We start from the raw sequence: 19,443 nt of genomic DNA on the forward strand, positions 1-19,443 counted from the left end.
TGAGAGTGTGAAAATACAGCCAGGCTCTCGGCTCTGAACTCTCCTAGTTAGAGAGGAGCAGACAAGATGCCATAAGCAGGATGTTCTGCTTTTTGATGCTGTATGTGTGTGTGCGAGTAAAATTCAGGCGATCGGCTTCGTGAGTTCTTACTATTTTCGCATCGATTCTGCTCAGAGGTGATCCCAGTGAAAAAGAGTACATCGAAAAATCAAAGTTTCTACTGAAGCAACATCATGAGGAATCTCAATTGATCCCTACTGCGAATGAGCTTCAGACGCACTTGTTCAAGTCTGCACTTCAGCCACGGCCTTTAGCGTAATTCTCAAATGTCTATTAAATATTAGGAAAATAAACGTGTCGTTTCCGGGAGGTTCAGCATCAGTGGTTTCCTTATCAAACCAATGGGAAATGTATCCAAAGACATTCTCAGCCGCCTGCAGCATTTATTTATTTATTTGATATGATTTATCTATCTTTCATCCAATGGCAACAAACACCTCACCCTACAAATTGTGTTATCTTGCTGCTGGAGTCTATCACTGTCCTTGTGCCCGCTGGCAATATATTACCACTCGTAGGCCTTGTAAGTCAAACATAATGCAAAGCAATGATGAATATGTATATGCTAACATTATATTACTCCCATTTTTGCCTTGTTCAGAACAAATTCCCTGGATGCCTTCTACTCCTGGGATAAAGCTGATTGTTATTCCCTGTCACTTACTCACTCTCTCTTTCTCTCTCTCTCTGGGCAGTGCATTTTACAATGCACTCAAATTAGATTAAATAGATTTCACTAGAGGATGATATACAACTGTATTGTTATGAAATCAATCACCACAATATCCTCGCTAATGTTGCTTCGCAGACGCCAGGTGATGCTTTACATGCAAAAGATGGATTCCCTGGCAACAAGGCAACAGAAAGCGAGCATCATCCCAAACTGTAACCTAATAGCCTTCTACAAAGTGCATCATGTAGCGTATGAATAATAGCTGTTGCGGATTGAAGAATTAATGCTATTATGTGAGTTGTTTCGAGAATAAAGCCTCGCGTTCTGAGTTCCAACAAAGGAACTGTTCGATTGTCCAGACAAGAGCAGCACAAATCTTAAAGGTCTGAAATTTACCGTGGTTTGAAAGGTCACTGTCTGAGTCTCGCAGGCTGCTGGGAGTTGTAAACGACCCTTCTTATCAAATGTTAATGCTGCCAGACCCACATTGCTTCGGGGACAAGAGGGAATATGTCTTTGAGGTCTTAAGGTCCCATGGAAACAAGTAATTCAATTTGCATGCAAAAATCTAGTGCTAATTGCATCTTGCCTCACAGAGGATCAAATAGAGTTCCTTTGTAATTCGGGCTGTGAGCACAAGAATGTAAGATCTCTGCAGGAAGTGTCTTTTTGTGTGGCTGTCGACACTGTGACATGGCTTTTATGAGATGGAAGCTCAAGGCCTCTATGATTTTACATGAGGGATGGTCTCTTTCTGGGAAAAGCTCAAGGTTTGGTTCAGTCTAGCTGATTCGGGTCACGTTTGCAGATGAGAGAAGACTCAAATCTCATGCGTTACATTAAGATTATGTGCACTTCTGTGAAAGCGGATGACATCACATAAAAAATGCATTGATGCACTGAATTTCAATGCAACGATGAATGAAGTGAAATGTAAACTATGGACACATTTTTAGCTATTACTATAAAAAATATATAAGTATTACAGACATTACTGTGCATCAAAAAACAAAGAAAAAACAAGGTGCTCATAAACAACAAATATTTTTATCACATATCAATAAATAAATAATGACTAAATGGATGGTGTAAATTAGGAAATAAAACAGCTGGGGATCTTTCAGGTCTTTCAGGATGTAGGGATGAAAGGGATGGTAGGGGAGCAGTAGGATGAAGGGGAAATGAAGTAATAGGATAAACAGTGAACAGGTAGGTAGGATGATCGGGCATCCTACAATAATGCCCAGAGACACAAAGTGGGGTACCTTCTCTTAAATGTTTTTGTAAAGTGGTTGGACCCCCCAATTCAACCTAGGAGGGAAGAGAGGGTTATGGGATTGTTAATGGGAAGTAAGGAAATAGTGGGGGGTGGGTTCGAGAGAATGAGAAGAACAGTGCTAGAGGGCTGGTCTGCCTTGAATAAGTTTTTAGGGAGTAGTTGATTGGTTATGAAGACAAAGTGTGGCGTGGTTCCACTACCGAACCTTTGTTAACAAGTTAACTCTATTTAAGAAAATGTATGCAAACTTTTCAACAATGACATTTTAAAAAATCATTAATAATTTTTCCTGTGTACAGTATAAATGTATTTTATTTGAAAAATAATATTCATTCGTTCATTTTCCTTCGGCTTAGTCCCTTTATTAATCTGGGGTCGCCACAGCTAAATGAATTGCCAACTTATCCAGCATATGTTTTACACAGCGTATACCCTTCCAGTTGCAACCCAGTACTGGAAAACATCCATACACACTCATCCACACACATACACTACAGCCAATTTAGTTTGTTCAAATCACCTGTACCTCATGTCTTCGGACTGTGGGGGAAACTAGAGCACCCGGAGGAAACCCATGTGTACACAGGGAGAACATGCAAACTTCACACAGAAATACCAACAAAAATGGACTCAAACCAGCGATCTTCTTGCTGAGGCGACAGTGCTAACCACTGGACCACTGTCTTGCCCTAAAAAAATAAAAATTGAATAATAATATGTGTGTAGCTTTTTTTACACATAAAATGCTACTCAAAGTGCTTCACAACCAACATTAACATATGTTAATCAAACATTTTAATGATATAATGTCAATATAATCATGTAAATACAAGCAAATTGAAGCAAAACACCAAACAAATGAGCAAAAATAAAAACAAAATAGACACAAGACAAATATAAGCAGATTAAAGTAAATAGAAATAAAAAAAATATGCAGGTCTTATATAATAACTTATAATCTTATTCATTCATTTATTCATTTTCTTTTCAGCTTAGTCCCTTTATTAATCTGCGGTCGCCACAGCGGAATGGACCGCCACCTTTTCAACATATATTTTACGCAGCGAATGCCCTTTCAGCTGCAACCCATCTCTGGAAAACACACATACACTCTCATTCACACACATACAATTTATCTTGGCTTTAGCTGGGCTTTCACCTGTCATTGCAGATGTTCTAAATAAAAATAGCACATACTTTGTATGAATTAACATTTAATTAATAACTTGTAATTAACATTTTGCTGATATTGCAAGGAAATTAGTAATGAAGTTATTAAATTTTTATTATAAATTATATTATTATCAATCAATTATGAAATATACAGTTGAAGTCAGAATTATTATTTCCACCCCCCCCAGCCCCCTTTGAAAGTTTTTTTTTCTTTTAAATATTTCCCAAATTATGTTTAACAGAGCAAAAAAATTTAAAAATTTATATTTATATTTTATTTTTAAATTTTTCATAGTAATTTCAATAATTTTTTTTTTTCTTCTAGGGAAAATCTTATTTGTTTTATTTTGGCTAGAATCAAAGCAGTTTTTAATTTGTTTAAATCATATTAAGGTCATAATTATTAACCTCTTTAAGCATTTTTTTTTCAATAGTCTACAGAATAAACCATCATTATACAACAACTTCCCTAATTAACCTAAACTGCCCTGTTAACCTAATTAAGCCTTTTAATGTCGCTTCAACCTAAATCCTAGTATCTTGAAAATATCTAGTAAAATATTATGTTCTGTCATCATGGCATTAGAAATGAGTTATTAACACTATTATGTTTAGAAATGTGCTGAAATAATCTTCTCATTGTTAAACAGAAATTGGCTGGAAAATAAATGGGGGGCTAATAATTCTGACTTCAACTGTATGTGTGATTTGCAGCTTTATTCATAATAAAACTAATTATTATAACTTTTTTTTTCTAAATATATAATACCACGATTAAATATGCACTTTCTGAAATCACAGCATCATCACATTATAGCATTATCACTGCAAGAACCTTTCCACTTTTCGGGTAGAAACCCACAGTAAAAGTGTTACTTTGCAAGTAATGGCAAGTGATAATCTGTTAAATCCTCTTTGTGCTGCTCATACTGATAATTCAGCACATGAGCACGTGGAAACTGTGGAGCAACCAACCAGAACTCTTCCGAGTGCTAATTATGTGGTGTCTCAAGCAGGCAATTTTAGGAAGCAAAAATAAGCAGGAATGTAAATTTGATTGTCCTTGAAGTGCACAACGAGAGCTGTTCATTACAGCGCAGCCCTAATGCAAACCTCCTGCACAAGTGCACTGTAAACTTGCCGCATGCCCCAGTTTGTATTTGTGCATGTCTCCAGACGTAAAGAATAGTAATTGTATCACTGTTAATTATACATGGAGAGGAGGTTGTCCAAACAAAATTGAGGCGCACAATACAGACTGCCAGAGACAGCGTGAAATCCACAGGCATTTCATCCTGCTGTTGCTACACAATTGTCCTAAATGCAATGCAGTATTTTTCTCTTCAAACAAGACTGCGCCAATTGGGGGACACAGACACTCACACACACGCCGGCTGTTGATTTGGCAGGTCACACTGCCCCCTGTTGACTTCCTAGCGCCTCTGCAGGCTTTGTGCTGAATTCATGAAATGACACAAATGATTTGAGAGTAGTGGTCTGAAGCATGGAGATTTTATGATAGATAACAGGTGTTGCATGAAAAGCATTAGCAACAAATGTCGCCGCCGGGGGTCAGGGCAGCGAGAAAATGTCAGGTATGTTGTCTGGTGGAAAAGAAAAAAAAAGGAATCGATCGTCTCAAATATATGGTTATAATTTTGAATTCTTTGACAGTAACCTTCCCTCCAGACAAGGCCCTAGCCTTTAAAATATTTATCAGGCTTCTCACAAAAGAAATGACACGCAAGTTCCTGCCGCATTAGGAAAGTGGAAGCTAAATCGTTTCGGTGGACGGCTATGGATTTCCTGTCAGGGTTGTGGTGTAATAGCGCAGGCTAAGAGAGTGAATCCTACAATGTGCACTATGTAGATGAGCCTTCGGCTGTAATTGAAAGAGAGATAATGCAAGGAGCCAGAAAGCACTCTGGAAAAGTGATTTCAGACGAGACGGGAAGCCAAGGAGACATACAAGTGTTTTACGCATAACCCTCGGTCAAACGCTGATGAGTTAAGACAAAAAGAAAAGGAAAACAAGCACTAGCGCAGGTTGTGTTGAAATTCATGCATCTGACTTTGCTTGCCAGGATCAACTCCTTTCACCAATTGGTACTGTCCAGGAAAATAAATGATCCACAAGTGCAGGCGCAGCAGGGTGTCAGAGTTAACTCGGCGTACTTGGGGGATGTTTCAAATTGTATTCTCAAAGGTCACGCTCTCCTTTCTCACAGTCTTGCCTGTCACCTTAGCTTTGCACGTGGAATCCTCTTATTGATCCTCCTCTGCAGAACGCGTCCTCCGCGGAAAGGCGTTCGAAACGCAGCATGGTAGCGCTCAGCGGGCTCACTCGGGGGTCTGGAGGAGAGCGCTTGATTGGGCCGGAGGATTGGAGCTGAGGGTAAAAGGGCATTATCTGCCTTATGAGCGATGAAATGATTGCAGCTGGAGGTGAAATCTTCCCTTTCCGCCAAGCTAAAAGCCAGTGCTACGTTAGTCCAAGGCCAAATCGCTGGCCGCTGCGTGCACTTTCTCTCTCGCTCTCTGCAAAACAGCAAACTGCCACAGATTTGATGGCTCTATGTTGTCCTCAAAAGAAGAAGACGAGGAAAAAAAAACTGCTTTCTATTGCACAAACCTTATTCTGAGCGCTTTTCAAAGCGGTAAATGGAATGGCACAATAGAGAGCTCCACGCTCTGTAATTTGACAGAGATTTCAAGAGTTTCGCTTTTTCTCCCCTTTCCCTTGACCTTTTCAAAGTGTAATAGTGTTAGTGTGGAAATATCTTTTTTTTCTCTGTGTGATGTATTGAAAGATCCGTTAAGCAGATAAATGTCACGTTTATTCTGCACAGCTTATCAATAAAGGCACTATTGATCCCGGCTCTTTATTTTCCCACTCTGTCTTCTGGTGGTCGCATTAATCACGTTCCTGGAATTCATGTATCCACCATGGATCATTTCACTCACTGTTTGGGGATGTAAATAGCCTCTGTCTTTGTGTTGAATTAGCACCACTGGGTTGGCAGTTGCTGCCGGATTAATGTCAGGGTGCGCTTGAATTGGCGATCAATTGCTCCGCTAACATGTAGGACATGTAACAGCTGCAGATTTGCTAATAGATGAAAGGGGATCTCATTAATTTTCTCTAGTGTGCAACACTGACTTGCAAAAATAGCACAAAAACACTGTCTAAATGGAGAAATGTTCCAAAAGAGAGGTCTGCGAGCTCATGCCTACACATGCAGTCAGCTCTGTGCCATCTGAGAAATTAAACAAGTGGGTTGATCTAGCTTACAGTACGTCTTCAAGTCTATTTGAGAACATCTGCCTGGTAACACATATGGAGCTATGCATATCTGCTGTTTGTTTTATTTATATATGTATATGTTCACTGCAGAGGTAATAATTATGATGTATAATCAGCTAAATTTCATCTGCCGTGTTTTTTGCATCATGCTAATTGTGCACACAGTGCTACAGAGAAACAACTTTTTTTTTTCCCCCAGGGACACAAAATAACTGTAAGTAATCAGATGTAATTTGCATATACAAATAAACATACATTATGATTATCATGTGTTATTAAAATAATTTTTCTTAGTTTTAGTTCCGTGCTTACAGCAATATACTGTATAACAGGTGATTCATAACACTTTAATTTCTTAATATTAGTTAACAGAAACTAGCAATGAGCAATACTTAGTCTTAGTACTGCCGTGTTCACAAAATGTGATCACAGTTAATGGATTATTGTCTATTTTAGTGCTGGGCAAAGAATACTCACAATTGATCACACATAAGTGTGTGTGTGTGTGTGTGTGTGTGTGTGTGTGTGTGTGTGTGTGTGTGTGTGTGTGTGTGTGTGTGTGTGTGTGTGTGTGTGTGTGTGTGTGTGTGTGCGTGTGTGTGTGTGTGTATTTTGTACATGTATTAATAAAAACACATACATAAAAACAAAAATATACAAAAAAATATTTACAATTGAATATAATTAGTATTATTAAATGTAGAAATAAACTAGTGCTAGGCAGTGGTGTAACTCATTACTGAAAAATCATACTTAAGTAAAAGTACCATTACTTGCCTAAACATGTAGTGCAAGTACAGTAAAAGTATCTGTTGTGAATATTACTCAAAGTATGAGTAATTTTAGGTTGGATGTTGGACATTCAGCCTGATGTTGGGTTCTGACATCAACTTGATTTTCATTTCCCAAAAAAAAAAAAAAAAAAAAAAATGCAATGTCCTCACGACGTTTGGGTACAACTTCAATCTGACGTCATACTGTGTTGTGCCTGCTGGGTGTTTAAAGCTCCTCATACAATAAACATCCGTAATTTTTTCATCAGTGACTTGCATCTAAACAGTCTCTGGGTCATTGTGTGTAAAGATTTTGGACATCTTCTTTGGCACTTTCAACGCTTTCAAACAGTTTGCTGCTATAATAAATTGCCCATGTCTTGAAGTAGTTCAGTATGATGCGATTTATCTCTATACCTCTATGTGCAATTTTATTGGACAGAAATCACAGGACTGAATTTTCAACTCCCCATAGGCAAGAAAAAAATAAAGTAGTTAATGCAGTTAGAGTAAAAGTACCAATACTGCACCAAAAATGCTCTCAAGGGAATGCAATAGTAAACATTTTTACAACTACTTGGTAAATTACAATTTCTGAGAAAACTACTTAATTACAGTAGTTTGAGTATTTGTAATTTGTTACTTTACACCACTGGTGTTAGGCAAAAATATTTGCAACTAATCACAACCAAAATAAAGCTTTGTATGATTTACATAATAAAAATTTTTGTGCGTGTGCGTAATTATTATGTATTTAAATACACACATTCATCCATATATTTGAAAAACTGTTTATTTATATTTAGATATAATGTTTACATACACTGTTAAAAAAAGAAACACAATGAATTTGTGTTGGGACATGAAAGAATTAAGGTAACTTACTAGTTTTTACAAGTTTAAGTGGATTGAAAATAAAGGTTAAAAAAGAAGACAAACCTTCTTTACACATTATCACACTTTGTTACACGTTTTTTTGGTGGTATTTTAATTTTTACAATTACAACTTTTGCTAACACTATAAATAGTGTACAGTAACTTACACATATTTTACAAAGTTAATTCAGTTAATAAATTGTAGAGTCTGTTCATATTAAATGTATTAATAGTCTGTATACACATCTACATTAACATTGTGATCTTATAAATATCTGTATAATATATCACATTTACCTTCAAAAATATAAAATTTGATGTTTAATATTAATATAAAATGTTTAATATATAAACACTGACAGTGCTGTGTCATTTAATGTTAAAGCATTAAGCAAATGTTTAAGTATGCAGATTTTTACATTTTATTTTTCATTATGATTGTGCAAAAAGAAGAGAGAACCAAAAAAAGAAAACTAATAACTGTTTATTTAATAGTGGATGCATTTTTTTTTTTTTTTGCAAGCTTTGTGTGTTTCATGGTTCATATATCACTTATATCGTTGTAAATATAAATCAAAACTTAGAGATGTATTTAATAAACAAATGCTAATACTTACTGCAAGTGACACCAATGTTATTATATTACATTTGAACCATTTTTGAATTGAACACTTTGATCTATACATATTAATTGGTTACTTATTCACTCTCTTCTCTCATTTTTTTTTTCTTTTCAAGATATGAGGTCAATTATGCTTTATCACTTTCAGAAGGACTGTAAAGGTCAAGCAAAAATATTCAAACACATGTAAAAACTTTAAACATTAAATAAAGCACATAATCAGTATCTGAGATTACACATCATGCCTTTTGAATAGTGATTTGCTGCTGATTGCTTTTGTAATAGGTTGCCTCTTGTGCATGAAGGCAGGTGCAGAATTTAAACTGCACAATTAGAGATGTTCATATTGTCTGATTAACTGTTTGACAGTTTCATATAATAATAATAATAATTCCTTACATTTATATATACCTTTTCTAGACACTCAAAGCGCTTTACACATAGGGGTAATCTCCTCATCCACCACCAGTGTGCAGCATCCACCTGGATGACGCAATGGCAGCCATTTTGCGCCTGACTGCACACCTGATTGGCGAAGAGGAGGCAGAGTGATGAAGTCAATTGTGTTATGGGGAGGGTTAGGAGGCCATGATGAACAGTTGGAAAATTTAGCCAGGATGCCGGGGTGAAACCCCTACTCTTTTTCGAAGGACATTGTGGGATTTTTTAATGACCACAGAGAGAGAGAGAGAGAGAGAGACCTCAGTTTAATGTTTCATCCGAAAGACGGCGCTCACTGAGCAATATAGAGTCCCCATCACTATACTGGGGCATTAGGGCCCACACAGACCACAGGTTGGGCGCCAACTGCTGGCCTTACTAACACCACTTCCGGCAGCAACCTAGCTTTTCCATGTGGTCTCACATCCAGGCACAGCCCTGCTTAGCTTCAGTGGGCAACCATGTGCTAGCTGCCGGCACATCAGTTAAATAGTTTTAAAGAATTAAAATGTTTCCTCATGTTTTGTTTTTAAGCCCCCACTTATAATTTAATATCTAATAAACCTTATAATAAAGGTTACAGCTAGGGATGTAATGATACACCTGACTCACGATTCACAATTAATAATCTCACTATATGATTTAGTCACGATTTCTTAACAAAATTATTGGAAACAAATATAAGGTGAAGAGCTCTCATTTGTTTTTCTTTAATGCTGCACATTTTTTTGCATAATAATATATTTTCTGCTGAAGCTAAATTGCTATTTTAAAATCAAATTCTAAAAAAAAAATTAATAATAAAAACTAAAGAAAACTCATTAATGTAAACAAACTAAAACTGTGACTGTGCTGAGATTTGACATTTTTTAAAAAGAAATATCAGCATATCTATGTTTTCTGGTTTAAGTTGAGGTCTTTGCACTTTTAAAGTGTCCACTGCTGATGATATACATGAACTATGTCTGTGACAGTAGTTTCACTGTGCTGACTGTTTATTTGCATCATATATTCATGTTTTTTAAAGGCTGATTTATACTTCTGCGTCAAGTGCACGCATATGTTCCGGCACAGCCTTCGCTCAGTTGCGTACACTCCAATGTGGCTGACACGCACTTTTCAAAAAATGTAACTCCACTTCACAATGACGCGTAGTGCAAGCTCTGCGATTGGTTGGCTTGGCAGCAGTGAAAAGTGTGGGGGGTTCTGTGAGCTGTGAGGCCGATGGAGCGAGTGTTTACAAGTGTCGAGTCTCGTAAAGGAGCTCTAGATGGAGACTTTTGTTTTGTGTTTTCCTTATGATTAAAGTTGTTGCACGTCCGCTTGTTCCTGCCTCTAAATGAGCGAGCCTTAGCTACTTGTAGTGTTTAGAAAAAAGCAAACACCTATGAAGAAACTTGATACAGAAGAACAACATAACCTATTGATACAGAAGAACAACATAACCTACTGCCAGATAGCATTTCGGAATGTTATTGCAGAGCAACACAAACAGCACGCAGAAGTATAAATGCACATCTACGCACAAGGCATGCAGTGTGGGTCACATTGAACACTTGACGCAAATGTATAAATCAACATTAAGTGTAGGTAAACGTCTTTATGTTTGTGTTTTGTCTGACGCACTTCACCGCTGTCATTTTACTCTTCTGATCCACCTCTTGTCCGAATCATTCAGTTTGAATCATCATACATTTTAATCCATTTTCAACTGGCTCACTGTGAATCATTACATCCCTAGATGCAGCGAACGAAAGAAAGAAAGAAAGAAAGAAAGAATGAAAGAAAGAAAGAAAGAAAGAAAGAAAGAAAGCAACAGCACATGATAATGTGAAAAAAATGAACAATTTCTTAACAAATCCTCTATAGTGTTTTTCACAAAAGTATAATCAGTTCTATAAGTTTAATTTACAATAATGTAAGTTGCTATACAGCTGTAACACAACATTACACAGCTAATTTTAAAGACATCTGCTACATATTTATAGTAGGTGTATTCAATCATTTATTCATTTTCTTTTCGGGTAAGCCCCTTTATTAATCAGGCTTTGCCACAGCGGAATGAACTGCTAATTTATCCAGCACATTTTTACGCAGCGGATGCCAATCCAGCCGCAACCCATCACTGGGAAACAACCATACACACTCATTTAAACACATACATTCATTCATTAATTTTCTTGTCGGCTTAGTCCCTTTATAAAATCTGGTGTCGCCACAGCGGAATGAACCACCAACTTATCCAGCAAGTTTTTACGCAGCGGATGCTCTTCCAGCCGCAACCCATCTCTGGGAAACATCCACACATACACACACACACACACTCATACACTACGGACAATTTAGCCTACCCAATTCACCTGTACCACATGACTTTGAACTTGTATGGGACACCGGAGCACCCGGAGGAAACCTACGTGAACACAGGGAGAACACGCAAACATCACACAGAAACGCCAACTGACCCAGCCGAGGCTTGAACCAGCGACCTTCTTGCTGTGAGGTGACAGCACTACCTACTGCGCCATGGCGTCACCCTACTAGGTGTATACTACCAAAATGTATTTCTTTGAAGCTAAAAAAAACATATATCTCTAATTTCTCATTTATTCTTTTCTTTATAGTTTAGCAACCATGTTAAACATATTGAAATATTTTGCTACATAGACTTTGTACTTGCACTCATGTTCCAGCATCTATGTAAAAACGTCTTTCACTTGTGCAAAAAAATGCAATAGGTAATGCTTATTATGATTATGCTTCACTTTTCACACATTTTCACACTCGATTACCAGCACAAGTTGAAGCTCTAAACAATGAGTGACATAATAAAATTGTTGTTGTTGCTTTAATAATAATTATTGTAATAATAATAAGAAAAACAACAACAAAAATTTTTATTATTATTATTATTATTATTATTAATATTATTATCAGTGCATTGAAACAATTTATTTTGTTTTATTCATTTAAAATATTTTTTATTTTACAATTTTACTTATTGTAATACATATTTTAAAATATTATATTATTACTATTATTATTACTATTATTATTATTATTATTATTTTATTTGTTTATTTTTATTTACTTTATTTATTGTTTTATTATTATGTTTGTCTCTGTGTGTTAAGATAAAACAGTAAGATAAAACAATCAAAAGTGCAGTGCCGTCAAGGCTGTGTCTCCAACTACACACAAAATATTTGTATGTCAGATAAATTCTGTTTTTCTAATGTTTTCTGTTGGTCAGATAATCCTCTGCTTGCAGTAGTGACAGCTACTCAGACCTTAAGCATTCTAGCTGTCAGCGTATTCCCATGTTTGTTTCATTTCATGCTATTTGCTGCACTTCACATAGGTATGATTGACTTGTAGTGGAGTCCTTATGAACTTTTAAAACCTCAAAGAAACGCAAGATACATTTTCTTTCTGCTATTATCATTCATTTTTTCAGGTTTTGGTTTTTGTTGCTGGTTGTCAGTGTCAAATGGACCTATTTCTTTTTTGTCTTTTTTTTTATTTTATTTTTTGAGTCTCTGGTTCCCTGTTGCAAATGTTTTGTATGGAATAGTGAATGAAGTTGCCAGCTGAAGTAAGAGACTGTGAATGCACTTCTTTTGTAAATGCCTCTCTTTCTGACCCAGTTTGCTTTATTTTATTTATTTTTTTATTTTCAAGACAGAAGTGTACAACCATCATCTTAAAAATTATACTAGACGTACTGTGATGTGAAAGAATATGTTTTGTTTGTGCTTAAATATTAGAATTTAACATATCTCATATCTCATTCATTAACTCATTTTCCTTCGGCTTAGTCCCTTTATTCATCTGGGGTCGCCTAAGCTGAATCAACTGCCAACTTATACAGCATAGGTTTTACACAGTGGATGCACTTCCAACTGCAACTCAGTACTGGAAAACACCCATACACACTCATCCACACACATACACTATGGCCAATTTAGTTTTTTCAATTCACCTATAGTGCATGTCTTTGGCCTGTGGGGGAAACCGGAGCACCCGGAGGAAGCCCACACCAACACAGTGAGAACATGCAAACTCCACACAGAAACACCAACTGACCCAGCTGGTACTTGATCCAGTAACCTTCTTGCTGTGAGGCGACAGGGTCTCATATCATTTAACATATTTAATCTTTGGCTTAGTCCCTTATTTATCAAGGGTCGCAAAAGCAGAATGAACAGCCAACTATTCCAGCATATGTTTTACGCAGCGGGTGCTCTTCCAGGCACAACCCAGTACAGGGAAACATCCATATACTCTTGCATTCAAACACACACTCATACACTAACATGTTTACCTGAAAACAATTAAATCCAAGTTAGTTAGTTACCTGGTTGGTTGGTTGGTTGGTTGTTTGGTTGGTTGGCTTGGTTTGTTAGTTAAAACATGCACTAACAAAAAGGACACAGCATTGTGATTTACACGCTTAATTAAGTAGCAATTGAGCTGTTTTTTAAGTATGCTAATAAAAAAGGTTTGTCAAGTAAAGTTTGAACAGTTTATTGATTTCACAAGGATATTTGAAAACACTCAGTAACAGTTATGTAACATTGTTTGCTTAAAGAATGAGTGATCGCAATAAAAGTCACTTCAAAGGCACACGTAATAACATATGGTGTAAATTAGACATTGACAATTAGGGGTCAATTTTTTATTAAAGTTAGTTTGTGTAGTACATGGTTAATTGAATCAATTTTTGTATTTATTTAAATTACATCTAATTTTATGAATAAAAAAGTAGTTTAGTGTGTTCTGACTAACAGTAACTTCTAATAAAAACTATGTGATAAGTTTAACTTTTTGTCTAACAAAGATGCAACATAGACTCATTCTGAAAATGCAGCCCTATATACTTTTCTGGAGTTTGTGAATTATGTAGCCAGAAGTATGTATGGCTGCATTTCATCTTTAAAATGAACGCTACAGTTTGACACTTTTATGACACTGTTCCTTTTCTTGTTTACCAGCTGACTGCTTACCTCAGTGTGGATGGCTTTTCCGCTGTTACCAGTTTGTCCAGTGGCTCACCACGTTTGCCAGCGAACTTGAGATACAGAGCAGAGTTGATCGTGACGACAGGGTTAGAGTCCAGTAATGGACGGTGCTGGAAAGCAGGTAAGACAAAAACAAAAGCCAAAATATAAGATAAACAAGTAAATAACAGGGTGAGAATGTGGTAAAATCTGAAAACATGGTAAAAATCAAGATGCAACAAGGGCTTTTTTTCTGGATTATTTTTAAAAACACTGCAGTTGGGTTTAAGAGAATTTTTAGATGAGTCAATCTGTGGTTTTAAAACACTGGGTTTAGGGAAGGTAAAGGTTGGGCCAGTCGAACAATCAGTCAGTCTGTTGACAGTGGACTCAGGTGGATATACACGAGAAGAGCAGGCACAAATGGCACTCGCTAGAGAAATTTGAGATTTGAAAAAGCATACACAGGTGTCTGAATAAAAGCAACGATGTCACGAAAGCAAAAAAAAGAAGAAGAAAAAAAAAACGTAGCTCCTGGGACGTTTTTTGCTTTCTTCAGAAATATATATAGGGGTACGTAATCACAATGTGCCTGGGTTGTAGATCTACCAGTTTCAGACTATTGAATAGATTTTCTTTTCTTGCATAGATTGATTGGTGCAATTATGTATTCACAGTGATACAGTATGAGCCAATACAGAGGTGGTCAAATGTATATTTGTAATATCTGTTATTTTATTTATAATAACACTCAATACAGAGATCAGATAAAGCTATTTATTTCCTACTATTAAAGTGCTTACCCCATTTACATCATGTTTTGATGCCCTTCAGAACGGATCAAGCACAAAATAAAAGATCAATCCTCTCAAAAAAAAAAAGAAAAGAAAAGAAATGTGATACAATGGTAAGCCTTACAAAACCTTCATTCTTAAAACAATCGTTATTCTTTAATCCATTTTTTATGATTGTCTATTTTTATTGACAATTGTAAAAAAGTTTATATTTATTTATTTGTTTTATTTGTTTATTCCTTCACTTACTCAATTGCTCATATTTATTCTTATTCCTTTTTTTTTGTATTCTGCAACATCGCATGCCAGTTAACTCTCATCAGAATATTAGTGGAGAGCTGATAATTTTACTAAATAAGGTTGACATTATGTGCCACGTTGTACCAAAAGTAACCTAAAAAGAACCTTGACATCATTTGTTTCAAAATCAATTTAAATAAAATAAATTACATGTTTTTACAGATACACACACACACACACACACACACACACACACACATATTACTTACCTATTTTTAGGCCCACACGGAATCTGTTCGAGCAGAATTCCGAAGATTTCCACAGATTTTTAGTCCATTCTGTTTATTTACTTAAATGTGTGTAAATGTATATTTATTCAGTTTTTTTTATTCATTTCAGTAATATTATTCCCCAATATGGAAATATTCATATGATTTATTTACAGTACAGTTTGTAAAGTCATATTTTCTGTCTTTTAACAGATATGTTATATGAGAGACTTGCTTTGTTTAACAAATGAAGTGGATCGAATTGGATTAGCATAGTAAACAATTAATAAAAGTTAAAAAAAAAAAATTAATATATTAAGGTTTTCTTTATAATACTCCCAGAATCCTTCCGAATAAATCTACAGATTTTTAACAAAATTCTGTGCAGAAATAGCAAAAAATGTGCGCATATTCTGTCTGGCTCTACCTATTAGCAACAAATATAGACACAAAGCATGCAGTTCCTATTAGATCCAGTAGAGGGAGCCAGAGGTCTTTGTTTAACGAGACGTGACCTACTTTATCGTCTGGAACACAATGTTCCCTCACATGAGGTCAGACAATAAAACAGAGTTCAGTCAATGGCTGAGACAAGTGCTTAATCACATTCTTCACATTTCTCCATGCTTAATCCAAGGAGAGAGACAGAAAGAGTCGCATGTTCAAACAGTGCCTGATAAATAACCTGGTAAAGCAACTCAAAAGCATGTAGTGCACCTTTCAGTCACATGACTCCACGTGTCATTGTGGTGAATGTTCTGGTTTGATAGATGACATGTAAACAATGTTCACTTGATGATTTGAGATGTTTACAGCTGTGTTAAGCTGTCGACGTGCGCAGCTCCATCTGTCTGGAGAACATTGTGGTAAAACACAGTGATGTGGCAGTGCAAACAGTGCATACAGCAATCTTGTTGTTATCTGTTCAAGTATGCTTCAGTTCATCCATCCTGACATGGTGCAGATGAATATCATACAAAACCCTGATCTTGTGATTTGTGCTGTCAGGCGGGTGTCCTGTACTGTTTCTGACGGAATAAGCGGTAAAGCAAAGCCTTCATGGTCTAGCCGTATGTAAACAAAGGATTAATCTGGACACACGGCTGTATGAAGATCAGAACATTCCCACTTTATATTAAATGACAGTGTACTTGCATCAAATATTAATGCAATGTATGGCATTGTTCATGTTGTATTGTTAATGGGTTATTATATGCAGATATTTATTATTTTATTTTATATTTTAGATATTCCATAAACCTGTAGCTGCATGTAAAATAAATCTCATTACAATATTAGTTGAAAGCTATGTGAGGGTAAAACTTATTAAAATAGGTGGATGTTGCTGTACTTGTAAAGAATTTATATTTATGTAATGTCTAAACAGGACAAATAAATTAATTACTACCAATTTAATTTTAGAAATGCATTATATCAAATAATTACTTTAAATGCAAGTACACTGTAGTTAAGTCCTCTTAATATAAAGTGGGACCCAAAAACTCATTTATGATTCAATTTATCAAACTAGTTTGAACTAGTTTTGGATGCATGACTGCTGTGTTCCCAACATGCTGATTATATAACGTACAAACAAAAGCGAAAGAGTTGTTGAAGTTTTGAAACGCATGCTCCCATCAAGCTTGTTCTGAAGACTGGCATGTGTTCTGTATGGCAACAAGTAGGCAGTACTGTTCAATTCACCCACATCTGTGCTTCACCACTTTGCGTGCAGCGTTTCAAACCGAAACTACCAGTTCTGAACATTTTGTCCCCTATGCTTTGTGTCAATCAGGGAAGTAGCTCACCACCATCAAAATAACACGACGTGTCATATGCGCAAGCTTTTTTTTTTTTTTGTTCTTCAAACAGACACCAAATGTATCTGAGCTCCCTCAAAAGACTGCTTTGTCAAGAATCTAATGACATACTTGCTATTTTAATTGGTAAAATATAATTTATATTTAATATAAAAATATTATTTTGCATATGTAGGATTACAAGTAGTACTGTAGGCTAAATAGTTGTAGCATCAGAACACACACATACACATTTTTATGCAGCACGGTGGCTCAGTGGTTAGCACTGTCATCTCACAGCAAGAAGGTAGCTGATTTAAGTCCAGGCTGAAGTAGTTGGTGTTTCTGTGTGGAGTTTGCATGTTCTCTCATATTAGAAAGTTTTGCTCCAGTTTCTCCCACAATCCAAAGACATGCACTATGAATTAAATAAATTAAATTGACCATAGTGTATAAGTGTGTGTGTGAATGTGTGAGTGTTTGACTGTCTGTCTCTTCACCATAACAGAAATAATAATTTGTAATACCATCAAATAAATGTTTTTTCATCCTAATGGGGGTTTGGTCATGTGATGTTATTAGAAGGTTATTGGTCACTGAACCCGGTTAGTGCACAAGTATTCCACTTTATTGGGTACACCTCTCCAACTGCTCATAACACAAATTTTTAATCAGCTAATTACATGGCAGCAACAAGCAACAAGGTCAAGACGATGTGCTGCAGTTCAAACTGAGCATCAGACTGGTGAAGAAAGGTCATTTAAGTGACTTTAAACATGGCATGGTTGTTGGTGTGAGACGGACTGGTCTAAGTATTTCAGAAACTGCTGATCTACTGGGATTTTCACGCACATCTATCTCTAGGGTTTCAGAGAATGGTCTGAAAAAGAGAAAATATCCAGTGAGTGGCAGTTATTTGTGGTGCAAATGCCTTGTTGATGCCAGAGATCCGAGTAGAATAGCCAGACTGGTTCAAGCTGATAGAATGGCAACAGTAACTCAAATAACCGAGGTATGCAGAAGAGCCTCTCTGAATGCACAACACATCTAACCATGAGGCAGATGGGCTACAGCAGCAAAAGACCACACTGGGTGCCACTCCTGTCAGCTAAGAACAGGACACTAAGGCTACAATTTGCACAGGCTCACCAAAATTGGGCAATAGAAGATTGAAGAAACTTGAACTGGTCTGATAAGTCTCGATTTCTGCTGTGACATTTAAATGTAGGGTCAGAATTTGGCATCAACAACATGAAAGCATGGATCTGTCCTGCTTTTTATCAACTGTTCAGGCTGGTGGTGGTGGTGTAATGGTGTGGGGGATATTTTCTTGCCACTAGTAATAGCACCAATTGAGCATTGTGTCAACTCCACAGCTTACCTGAGAGTATTGTTGCTGACCATCTCCATCCCTTTATGACCACAGTGTACCCACCTTTTGATGGCTAATTTCATCAGGAAAACTTGTCATGTCATAAAGCACGAATCATCCCAGACTAGTTTCATGAACATGACAATGAGTTCACTCTACTCAGATGGCCTCCACTGTCACCATATCTCAATCTAATTGAGCACCTTTGGGATGTGGTGGAATGGGAGATTCGCATCATTGATGTGCAGCCATGTAAATATAGACCAAAACCTCTGAGGAATATGTCCAGTACCATGTTGAATCTATGCCACGAAGGATTAAGGCAGTTCTGAAGGCAAAAGGGTGTCCAACTCGATACTGGCAAGGTGTATGTAATAAAATGGCCGGTGAGTGTACATCAATATTGTTTTGAAAATACTTTAAATCACACAAAATCACATGATAAATTACCATAATCACATATGTATTAGCTTTGCCTAGAAGCGTTGCTTTAGGTTTATCACTTAGAATACAAAAGACAAAATATAGACTGTTTAGAACAAAAAGCCATTATGGATTATGTTCGCTGAAGCTCTGTGAACAAATAAAATGGTTGCAGATGTCAATGAATATGAATGTGTTCTGCTTTTCTACTTAAAATGTTAAAATTTACAGAGTGATGTTGCAAGTTACAAAATCGTGACTGCATGACTGAGTTTTGTCTACAGCCACTGGCAAGAAATCACTTCATAAATATTTTCATTAGTTTTTTTTTTTGTTTTTACATA

At 36.3% G+C, this 19,443-nt stretch overlaps 1 protein-coding gene and 1 long non-coding RNA gene across 4 annotated transcripts in view; one reads left to right on the forward strand and one right to left on the reverse strand.

Annotated features, from left to right (window-relative positions):
- Nucleotides 1-14,286, reverse strand: part of LOC147840826 (uncharacterized) — a 32,167-nt gene extending 17,881 nt beyond the window's left edge. Inside the window, exon 1 of the long non-coding RNA XR_015507573.1 lies at nt 14,209-14,286. This is a non-coding gene — a long non-coding RNA (uncharacterized LOC147840826). The remainder of the gene's footprint in view (nt 1-14,208) is intronic.
- LOC147833971 (uncharacterized) overlaps nt 1-19,443 on the forward strand; it is a 386,870-nt gene that overhangs the window by 348,223 nt on the left and 19,204 nt on the right. For 2 of the 3 annotated variants that reach the window (XR_015507565.1, XM_087281628.1), the window contains one exon: nt 14,197-14,344. Coding sequence is in view for 1 of the 3 variants with exons in the window: in XM_087281628.1 (XP_087137754.1) it covers nt 14,197-14,344 (148 nt within the window). In the remaining 2 variants the exon portion in view is untranslated. Of the gene's footprint in view, nt 1-14,196; nt 14,345-15,036; nt 15,110-19,443 lie in introns of those variants that run through there. The other variant, XR_015507557.1, reaches the window with a different exon arrangement.

This window comes from Danio rerio, chromosome 14 (genome assembly GCF_052040795.2).
Source record: "Danio rerio strain M-AB ecotype USA chromosome 14, GRCz13ab, whole genome shotgun sequence".
NCBI classification, from domain to species: Eukaryota; Metazoa; Chordata; class Actinopteri; order Cypriniformes; family Danionidae; genus Danio; species Danio rerio.